The sequence below is a fragment of the Mus pahari genome, chromosome 19 (assembly GCF_900095145.1).
Source record: "Mus pahari chromosome 19, PAHARI_EIJ_v1.1, whole genome shotgun sequence".
Lineage (NCBI taxonomy): Eukaryota > Metazoa > Chordata > Mammalia > Rodentia > Muridae > Mus > Mus pahari.
In genome coordinates, this window is record NC_034608.1 from 50,733,317 (window position 1) to 50,745,468 (window position 12,152).

General features: G+C 35.6%; 1 protein-coding gene across 1 annotated transcript in view; it reads left to right on the forward strand.

The window, feature by feature from the left end:
• Tex15 (testis expressed 15, meiosis and synapsis associated) overlaps positions 1-12,152 on the forward strand; it is a 58,438-nt gene that overhangs the window by 41,199 nt on the left and 5,087 nt on the right. The window contains exons 7-8 of the mRNA XM_021218695.2: positions 2,062-9,044; positions 10,601-10,650. Of these exons, the coding sequence (XP_021074354.2) occupies positions 2,062-9,044; positions 10,601-10,650 (7,033 nt within the window). The remainder of the gene's footprint in view (positions 1-2,061; positions 9,045-10,600; positions 10,651-12,152) is intronic.

Here is a 12,152-nt window from a genome sequence, read left to right on the forward strand (position 1 = left end):
CCCACTCTATTTCCCAATGCTGTATCCAGTTGTCTTACAGAATGGTTTATTAAAGAATCCATCCTGCCCACACGGGTCTTCAGTAACACCTCCTGAGAGATGTCAGTCAATCACAGGAACTCCAAGAACTGCTTAGTGCTTTATGCCCATGTTTTAGGATCATCCTATCAATGTCTGCCACCATACCTATCTCTTATAATTTTGCTTGTCTCTAATTGATTCTATACATTCATTTATAAAGAGAAAAAAGGGACTATTGAGTTTTCTAATCTATTAACATTTTAATTTTGTAATTTTTCTATACACTTCTAAATGTCTTTCAGTAAGTACTTCACTGTCAGTGAATATAATTCACTCTGGTTATAGAGTAGTTTCTCTCTCCCTCCCTCCCTCCCTCTCTCCCTCCGTGTGTGTGTGTGTGTGTGTGTGTGTGTGTGTTTTTACACTGAGTCGTCAGTGTATGTTTGGTTGTTTCCAACTTTGGGCTGGTGTGTGTAATACTATGATTCTGCACAAGTTTTCAAAAGAACATGTTTTCATTTATCTTTGACATAATTTACATAGGCATTGAATTGACGGGCCATATTATACGTATGTAAATTGATGGAGGAGCTCTCCACACTATTTAAAAATAGTTGTATCATTTCATTAATACTAGTTTGAGGCCAGCAGTATCTGAGTATTAAAATATGTCCATGTCCTTGTTAAAATTTATTTTCTGACTTTTTGATTATAACTATCTTAGAAGGCATAGAGTTTCCAAGATTTGCTTTATAGGTTTGTCAATGTTATTAAGAACCATTTCTTTGGATATTAACATAAATTCAAATCTTATTTTTCGTTCTGTGTTGGTCACTACAATAGAACTGTGGTCAGTTTTGCATAATGATCTCATTTTTAGCAGCTTGGCTGAGTTTATTGTTAGTTTTCATAACAGTATATTCCTTGTATTTTCTATATACAAGGTCATCTATCAACCAATAAGGATAGTTTTTCTTATATGTTTTTGTTATTTGATAGTTTGCCTTTTTGGGTTTTGTTTGGTTGGTTGGTTGGGGTTAGGGTTTAGTTTGTTTTGGGTTTTTTGGTTGGCTGTTTGATTTTTGTTTTTGCTTGTCTAGTATCTCAAGCTGAATGTTTGAGAAGTTGTGAGAACAAATATCTTGTTCTTACATTTGGGGGTGGGGTGCAGCTGGAAGGATGGCTCAGTGATGAAGGTCAATGACTGTTCTTCCAGAGGTCCTGAGTTCAGTTCACAGCACCTAGATGGTAGCTCACAACCATCAATAACCATATTCCAATGGGACCCAATGCCGCCTTCTGGTGTGTAAATGTACAGACAAAACACCCATATATTTAAATTACATACATATAGACATACATACATACACACACACACATACATACATCTTTAAAAAAAATTAGCGAGAAATTCCAGTCTTTTATCAATAAGTCTGATGTCAGTTGTGACCTTTTTGTAGATACCTTTTGTCATATTAAAGCTCCCTTTTGTCCCTAGTTTAATAAGTTAAAAGTTACATTTTGTCAAATTTTTTTAATCTCTTGAATTGGACATGTGAATAATATCATTTGGTCCTGATATATATCTTAGGTGGTCTTGACTCTGCTTGCTACAATTATATTAACAAATACTATCCTTGTATTCATAAGAGATAGCAATATGGGGGCTGGTGGGATGGCTCAGTGGGTAAGAGCACCCGACTGCTCTTCCGAAGGACCAGAGTTCAAATCCCAGCAACCACATGGTGGCTCATAACCATCCGTAACAAGATCTGACACCCTCTTCTGGAGTGTCTGAGGACAGCTACAGTGTATTTACATATAATAAATAAATAAATCTTAAAAAAAAAAAAGAGATAGCAATATGTAGTTTCCTTGAGATGATTATGTGTGATCTTAATATAATGTAGTATGATCTCATAGGATAAGTTGAGAAGTATTCTATATTTCTAAGTTGGTGGTGATCATCATTGGGTTATTTAACTGAACTGTCAGGTACACTCACCCATGACATACTTTTTTTAATTTATGTTTCCACAGAAAGAGCATGTTCTCTGAATAACTGTACAATTGCCAAAAGAATTGGAAAAGGAAAAGATGCTACAGTCATCTTTGAGCACTTCAGGAAACCTGTCGATCCATTTGTTCAGGAAAATTGTCCATGTAAAGCACTAAATTCAGAGATGAGTCCTTCCAGCTCAGATACTTCTAATTCTTATGGAAATGTACAAAATGGAAACAATTCTATGCTTGAAGCATACAACAGACAGACAGAAAATTCATCAAATCTTAGAGATGCTTCTCAAGTATACACACACAATTCAGGTTTTTCTTTCATACCCACTGATAACACAGCAAGTGGTAATGGTGACCTGTTCAGCGTGACATATCTTAGAAGCATTTTAAGTAGTATTTCTGCTGCTTTTCCCTCTCACAACAATACTGGCTCAAGTACAGTTATTACTTCAAAACTCATTAAGGACCCAAGACTGATGAAGAGAGAACAGAGCGTGAGAAACAAAAATAATACTGCAGGTTTGAGTGATGTTTTGCCATTTGATAAGAGTTTGGGTCGTGTTGATTCACAAATAAAGCTGGCATGTATGCCAATTAGTTCCATCTCTTCATCAGAAGTTCCTGCTGATCATACCATTACTAGTTGCTTGAATGCCTCTTGCTTCAAATTCTCTTCTGAAAGTTCACACTATCAGGCTCATAATAGCAGCTCAAATGGCCATGATTGTATAGCATCCAGTAGCATTGCTGTTACAGAACAATTTAAAGAGCAACACAGTTCTTCTTTCCCCAGTTCTTTATCAAATGCATATTCAGATGTCAGGAAACAAAAACACAGTGAAGAACATGTCCAGAGAGCTCAAATGAGAAGCAATGTCCCAGTTTTAACAGCTCCGAGCAGTGGGCCACAGAACTCCGATGAATCAGAAAATACTTGTAGCAACAACTCTCAGGGTCATTTCTCTCAAGAGTCACCATCTTCTGATATAAACAGTATATATGAGGTTGGTCACCAGATGTCCACAGTCTTCTCAGCCCAGGAGAAAGGAAACCTATGTGAATACATCCAAGATACAGGAATGATGAGAACCTCCATCAACCCAGAAGACAGCACTAAAGATGGAGTAAACCATACTTGGTGCAAAGAAACTGTTCTTACTAATGAAACTGTTAGTAGCGCAATTGATAATTCTAATACATTGTACCAGGAACACAAAGAAGGAGGAAATCTTAATGCTTTAAGTAGTAATTGTGAAAAAATAGGAGTTACTCATAAGTTACAAATGCCCAAATTTCCCATATCTTCCACAAGGGATAAAAATGAACTAGATTGTGCAGCATTGGAATTAGAGTGTTCTCTTATTCCAACTGTAGAGTGTCTTTCACAAAAGTACCCTCAACACTCTTTGGAGCATGAAGACAATACTAATACAAATTTTGCCATGACTCAAGGGCTAATAGAATTAAAAACAGTACAAAATAATCAGAACTTTGATAACATTTTGTCTGATGCTTTCCAGGAAGCAAAAGATGTTCCCCTGGCCAGTGAAAAGCTCATTGATAGAGTTATTTCATCTGCTGCCATTGACATCTCTCTTGACAGTTCAGTTTGCAACATAATTGGAGACTATACATGTGTCCAGAGGGAAAATGAAAATGGGGCAGTGTCACCATATAACTGTCACAAAGAAGAAGCTGCTAATGTTAAAGATGGTGTGCAGGATCACAGCCTGTCTTATGATGCAGAATTGAGTTGTGGTCTAAACTCGAAAATTAATTTGCAAGAACAAAGAACTGATTCAAATCCAAATGAGGCTAAAGAACACAATACAGATAACATAAATGGAAATGAGAAGCAAGATTGTCATGCAAATGAACATTTCACCAATATAGTTGAAATGAGGGAAATTAAGTGTAACACCAAAGTAGAAATCCTGAATTCTGAAGAATGTTTCACATTTAACTCATTTTGGGGAAAGAACAGTAAACCAGCAGAAACAGCATCATCAGAGAGTGAAGCTGTAGAACAAAGGCATGCACCAAATGATCAAAGAGGCCTAGAGCACTTGGTGTCCACATTTCCAGAGATTGAAGGCTCTTCAATGTGTATAGCCTCAAATGCTACAAAACAAGTAGTTGGCACTACTGTCCTTACAGTAAGCACAAGCCTTGGGAATCATCAAGAAGACGAGTTAAAAGAAATTTGTTCCTCTGAGAGTTCAGATTTGGGTTTAGTAAAACATAGCATTTCTGAATGTGAAATTGATACTGATAAAGATAAATTACAAGATTTTCATCAGTTGGTAAATGAGAATTCAGCTCTTAAAACTGTATTGGGAAGTGAAATTGAGGTAGATCTTGAAGAACATGCTAATGCTTCTGTATTTCAAAATATGCATAGCCAGGAAAATGACCTTTGTGAAGAGTTTGACGTATATGAGTCTCTAAAGTCTCGGATTGATTGGGAAGGCCTATTTGGAAGCAGTTATGAGGAAATGGAAACCTCAAGTTTTGCAAGAAGGGAGGGTACTGATCAGCATAGTTCTCCAGAATGGAACTGTGTTTCTTTCTGTTCACAAGACAAAAGAGAGCTCCACAACCCAATTTTTCTTCCAGATCTACAAGTTACAATTACAAACTTACTTCGTCTAAGAATCAGTCCCACTGATGAATCTTTAGAGTTGAAAGATAATTTTTACAAACCGGTAACTGAATCTACAGAACCAGAAACAAATAAAGAAGGGAATGCTTCTGGATTTGGCATGTGCTCCCAACCTCCTGGAGAAAATTCAAGTTTTTCATGTGCAAATAAGTTTGGTAATTCAGTGCAAGAATCAAGAGATGTGAGCAAGTCTGGAAATTCCTATTCTTCCAACTCAAGTCATAGTACACATGTGGATCAAGGATCTGGAAAACCAAACAATGACTCTTTGTCTACTGAGCCATCTAATGTCACAGTAATGAATGATAAGAGTAAATGTCCCACAAAATCAAAACCTGTCTTTAATGATACTAGAAATAAAAAGAACATGCAATCAAGAAGTAGCAAAAGAAGCCTGCATGCATCTTCCAGGGGTCAGAACATAGCCGATAAAGACTTAAGGGAACATGAAATTCATGAGAAGAGAAGGCCAACAAGCCATGGCTCATCTGACTGTTTCTCTTCCTTATCCCAAGGACGAATTAAAACATTTTCGCAGTCAGAGAAGCACATTAGGAATGTACTGAATATTCTAAATAATGAAGCATCTTTATGTAAAAGCAAACATCTGTCCAGGAAATTGAACAAAGCTGTTCTTCACTTAAAAAAAGCCCATAGAAGAGTTCATACATCTTTGCAGCTTATATCTAAAGTGGGACAAAAGAGGAAGGGCCCATTACCAAAAGCATATGCAGTAATACGTAATAATTTCTGGGAAAGTTGTGATCATCAAGGTGATAGTTTGATGTCTGAAAGAAGATATTCTAAGCATTTTTTGTCCAAAAGAAAATATGACAGACAGGGAGATAAAAGATTTTTAAGATTTGACATTGAGGAGTCATTGACCCCAGTATCAAAGCACAGATTATATAGAACAAACAGAGAGAGGGTTGCAGAGTGCCTTTCTAGTGAAGTCATGTCTGGGCATGTTTCCAGTAGTCTTACCACTTTCCATGTGAGAGAATTTTGTGATGAAGAACAGCTTCCAGAACCACAGTTACCTCTAGCTTATACATCCCAGAGTATAAGTCAGTTTGAATACACCAATAGCATTGTGGGAAATGCAAACTCTTCTGAACTTGAACATTTTTCTGAAACAAGTGGGAATATGCTTGACCCAAAAGAAATAATAACTGAAAAAGAATATCAGACACATACACAGTTATGTAATAGTGACACTGTAAAACTTGAAAAGCATACAACACATAGTATTAGGGATATAGCAAAAGAATATAATTCTGAGGATAAAACAGTTCTCTGTGAAAGCAATCCAGTGTATTTAAGTTTCGTAAAAGAAAATACAAGTCATAGTCCAGATAAAAGTTATGATTCAACTTGTAAAGCTAACACTGACATACATATTTCAGTTTTAGGCTCAAACAAAGAGCACATTTTAAGTGTTGATATTTATGAAGAAGATAATTGTGTATCTGATGGTGCTAAAAATGGAGAAGCAATTTTTCCTTTAGAAAAGTGTACAATTCCTATGGAGACCACATCAAGCATTCCTACGGAAAATATAGGAAGTAAAAGTTACACTATTCCTCTGGTCTCAACAATTCTAGTGACAGCTGGAGAAGAAGAATCTTCTGTAGGGGAAAATGGACTCTTCAATATAAATGAGAATGAAATGAATATTACTAAGCATTCTAAATTAGATCTAACGTCAGTAACTGAAGAAAGTAAAATTTGTAAGAAAAATATGAAGAAACTATCTTGCAATGATAGTTCTATGCTTTTGAAAGAGAATGTAACGGGTCCTTCAAAAAGATATATGGCAAAATATATTGAGGAAGAAAAAATTAGGAAAATTGAGCAAGCAGTTTACAAAAAAATGATTACTGAAGGATCACCTATTACTTTTAAGTATAAAAGTCAACATAAGATCCTAAAAGAAGAGTCATTTCATGTTAACAAGAAAATAATTACAAACAACTTGACCGATTCTCACATAAGCATTAAAAATTCTACTGTAGACACAATTGCTTTGAAAGACATTCCTAATCAGCTTAAGGAAAGAAAGGAAGCAGGGCAAATTAAAGTTAGTAACAACTCTCGCTCTGACTGTCTCTCCAAGGCAGCCATTGTTTTACATGGGAACCCTAAAGTTGCTACTCTTCAGAAGGAATCAAAAGAACATCACTCACCTAATTACACATCTCATGTAACAGAACTGTCTCAGATTTTACAGAGAGCAGATGAAGCAGCATCTCTTCAGATTTTAGAAGAAGAGACGAAGCTTTGTCAGAATATTCTCCCTTTATTTGTTCAAGCTTTTGAAAGACAGCAAGAATGTTCAATTGACCAAATCCTGATTTCAAGAAAGCTATTGGTAGAACAAAACTTGTGGAATAATTGTAGACTTAAATTGAAACCATGTGCTGTTGATACTTGGGTAGAACTTCAGATGGCAATGGAAACTATTCAATTTATTGAAAACAAAAAAAGATTCTTAGAAGGTAAACCAACATTCCGAAGCTTGCTTTGGTATGATGAGAGCCTGTACAGTGAACTGCTTCGCAGGCCACGTGGATATCAACTGCAGTCCAACTTCTATCCTGGTTTTCAAGGACGACTAAAATACAATGCATTCTGTGAGATACAGAATTATCATAATCAGCTAGTTGAATTCTTAACAGAAACAAAAAAAGAAAATAATTCATATTACGCATTCTTAAAATACAAACGGCAAATTAATGAATGTGAAGCCATAATGAAGCACTATTCTGATTGCTTTGACTTTTGTCTTTCTATTCCATTTGCCTGTGGAGTTAACTTTGGAGATAGTTTAGGAGACCTGGAAACCTTAAGAAAAAGCACTCTGAAGCTGATCAGTGTGCCTGGGGGCTCTCCTAAAGTCCATTCCTATCCAGGAAAGAAAGATCATTTGTGGATCATTATAGAAATAGTCTCCTCAAAGGTTAGTTTTATCAAGAGCAATGAAGAAATAAGTATCAAAATCTGTCTTTATGGTCTGGAGCATATATATTTTGATGCTGCAAAAAGTCTTGTATGGAAAGAAAAAAGCTGCTCTTTACCCAAAAAACATTCAGAAAAGAATAGAGAAATGGAGGAGATAAATGAGAGTGCTTTTTCTAAGTTGAAGAAGATCTATGGTGTCTTGTCTAAAGGTTTAAACAATGAACCCACTAGTATTGGCCTTAAAGAAGATGCTATGATTGCTTCCAAACAATCGACTCTAGGTAGCATATCAAACTGTAAGCTGAACAAAGCTTGGCTTTCATATCCAGATATTTCTTGTGTTGGTGAGATACTGGATCAAGCTAAATCTGCAGACTTAGAGAAGTTACAGGGCCTCACTCTCAGATGTTCAGATCACTTAGAAATTTTAAAAAAATACTTTCAGATGCTGCAAGAAGATAACATAGATAATATTTTTATCATGGAAGAAAATGTTTTGGATATGCTAAGCAACCACAACCCTGGAGCAGTCATTTTAAAGCCTGAAGCTATTGAGATTTATATTGAAATTGTCATGATCTCAGAAACAATTCACTACCTTAAAAATTTAATAGCAAAGAAACTGCACAACCAGAGGTTTCGAGGTATGCTCTGGTTCGATTGGTCTCTTCTTCCTGAGCTAATTGGCTGCCAAGAAGAAGTGGTTTCCCTTTCTGTTGGTGACACCCAAACACACTGCCTTTGGAAACTGGTAGAGACTGCAATTTCTGTCCTTAAGAAAGAGCTGGCTGTTATCTATGAATATGGTGAAGCTTCTAACTGTTCCTATGCTCTACATTTATTCTACAGAGAACTTAAGGAACTTACAGGCGTTAAAAGGCTTCTGAATAACTCTAAGTATTCAGTTCCCACGTATATTGACTTGGTGCCACATACTGCATCTGTAAATTTTGGGAACACTGTGGCAGAATTAGAACATAACTACAAGCAGTTTTCTCTGTTACTCAAACATGTGATGTCTGTCCCTCAGAAAGATTTTGGGAAAATGGTTCATATTATAAAAGTTATGAAGACAATTGAACATATGAAGGTGCTAAGTGCTAAAGATACTCAATTGTCCACTCATCTTCTCTTTCTCCAAATGCTGCGCAACAAAAGGAATGCTTTGCAACAACACAGACAAGAAACGATGGAGGCTCCCATTACAGAACCCGGGGAGGACAGCAGTCACCCTGGGGTTTCTGAGCAGACACCTCCAGGTGCAGGGTGCACAGTAAGAAACATTTCAGGTTCCTCTAAAAAGCGACCTATGACTGCAGACACATGTGAAGTCTCTCAGGGAAAAGGAAATACAGACACTCTTCCCAGTTGGAAAAAACAAAAGGTACAAATGTTTTAAATCAGTCTTACAAATATTCATGAAAACAAGCTTTCTCTAACCAGGAAAGTAGTTTACAGAATAGAAAAATTGATGTTTTCAATTCAGCCTGCTATTAGTATTAGATTAAATGACTCATTATTTATAGATTTGTGTGATTACCTTACAAGTACATAATTTTCAGCTTTTTAACTTAGAAAGTATTTCATGAAAGAATAAATTTTAATAGTTAACAAGAGGGGCAGGTTCATTTTTTTTTTTTTAAAGATTTATTTATTATATGTAAGTACACTGTAGCTGTCCTCAGACACTCCAGAAGAGGGCGTCAGATCTTGTTACGAAAAGTTGTGAGCCACCATGTGGTTGCTAGGATTTGAACTCCAGACCTTCAGAAGAACAGTTGGGTACTCTTACCCACTGAGCCATCTCACCAGCCCTAGGGCAGGTTCATTATTGTGGATGTGAGTTATGCCAGTGACTGGCCAATTTTATTTCTCGGATGGTTTCTTTGGCCAATGTACTGAACATTAAAAACTGGCTAAATCCTGTTGGAATTATAGGGCAAATAAACTCCTAATTTATTTTTATAGTGTTAAGATTTGAACCCACACTGTGTATATGCTAGGCAAGCCGTCTATCCCTAGAACTGTGCTTCCAGTTAATTTTTGTTGGTGCCAAGAAAAATGAGACAAAACCTAAAGGAGGTTGTTTCAGGCCTGAGAGGTTAACACAGACCAGGTCCAGAGGTGGGGAGGTGTTCGGACCTTAATATAGGCCTACATAAGGAATTTAAACTTTATCTTTTCCTTATATACTAAAGCATAATGTCATGTGAAATATGTTGGTTATAGGGATTTTATTTATTTTGGTGATTTAAATGGAAATGGAATTCTTAGTATAGTTAGAAGTAGTAAATCAGCCAAGACTAGAAAATGGTGCAGTGTTTTCATGGAAAATGTAGGCTGGTTGATAGTGCTAATCCAAAATGCTTGTGAGTACAAATGTTTTAGATGTTGGCAATTTCCAGATTTAGTTATATTTGTTTGATATATGTGTGTGTGTGTGTGTGTGTGTGTATATATATATATATATATATATATATATATATATATATATATATATATATATATATATATATATATATTCAGGTATCTTGGGAATGGGATCAAAATCTAGACATGAAATTCATTTATGTTTCATTCACAATGCCCAAAGGTCATTTTCTAGTAATTTTAATTTCTACATGGAGCAAAAGGTTCCTGATATAAACATTTCCACAGCTCTGTGTCATAGCTCAGAGCACTGTAATTGAAGGCTTTGAATTTGGGGCTTAGAGATAATGCTTAGAGAATTTAAAGTATATGGGCAAGAAAAATGTTACAAATGTATGTTTATAAAGCAGTTGCTGTAAACCTGTGAGAAACTGTAAGTCTAGCAGAGTCACTGTGTTTTGAATGGGTGAATGTTTTGAATGTTATAACGTAGCTTGTCATCACTAATGAAAAACTTCAGTTTTTATTTCTCTATTATATTTTAATTTATTACATTTTTCTCTTATTTAGGTTACCATGAAAGATGTTGGAAACAGACAGACAGTATCCAAACATCCAAGGTAGGAGTTGCCACCAATCCTCTTAGCATAAAAACTAAATAAATATGGGCAACTAATAAAGAAAATAAAGGAATTTGTAAGCTATTGAATTATATACATAGCTTAGAGGACAGGCGTAAAAGATGAGGAAGCTTGTCAAATAAGGCCTAATGATCTTGAATTTCACTCTTAAGTATTGAGGGCAAATGCCATAAGATTATTAAGCTAGCTGGAGGTTACAAAGGAATGATTGTTAAATCAATAAAGAAAAATGTATATTAATAGACATTGCTTAACAAGCTTGTATAGAAATGCATAAAATAGGACAGGTGATTAATTTTTAAGTTGTAGATCAACTAAAGTTCAAAGTTGCCAAAAGAAAAATTGTATGTATTCTTTTTTTTAAGATTTATTTATTATGTATATGTAAGTACACTATAACTGCCTTCAGACACGCTCATTACAGATGGTTGTAAGCCACCATGTGGTTGCTGAGATTTGAACTCAGGACCTTCAGAAGAACAGTCAGTGCTCTTAACCGCTGAGCCATATCTCCAGCCTCAGAAATTGTATTTTTACATCGAAGGGGTATTAGTAGAAATGGTGTGTATTTCACAGACATAATACTAATGTTCTAGTTCATAGAAGGATGTTTTAACGGTGTAAAGTACAAGACTATGGTCTCAAAGAAAATAGTTTCAAAGACTGTTTCTTTAAGCTGAGTAAGTCAACTATAGAAAATTCACTACATTGCTCACATTTTTATCATTTTGTGCTAAATCATTCACCTCTGTAAAATTTTGGATTTCTGACTATCCATTTTTTTCCATTTTACGAAAGATAGTAACAAAATATAAAATGGAAGAACTAACAGCTTCATTTATTTCTTGATTTTTTTCATTTTTAAAATAATACATTTCTAGAATTCTTTTCATAGCATATATAAGCTGAATTATTATAAAGAGGCATATGAAAACACTAAGTACTAACCCACTAATAAGCTCATTACTCATGAGTAGCTATCCTTCCCTGTCCCCATCCTTTTTAGTGTAACTATTCGTTGTGGGTAACATACACCAGCATAATTACCTTAGGTTTGATAATTTAAGTATTCGTTGCTTAAAGAATTAAACTGTCTGCTACAAGATTGATACAGAGGACTATCTTGAAAGAAATGAATATCCTCTAAAGGTATGGAGGTCATTTAGGCAGCTGTGAGCCTTCACAGGAAATTATCACTGGAAATAAGAAAGACAGATTACAGCCAGGCATGGTGGCGCACGCCTTTAATCCCAGCACTCGAGAGGCAGAGGCAGGCGGATTTCTGAGTTTGAGGCCAGCCTGGTCTACAAGTGAGTTCCAGGACAGCCAGGGCTATACAGAGAAACCCTGTCTCGAAAAACCAAAAAAAAAAAAAAAAAAAAAAAAAGAAACAGATTACCTGTTCTGGAAACCCAGTTTATATAGCACTAGATGGCAACATGGGTTGTTATTAAAATGCCTTTTTATATATTGGTTAAAAC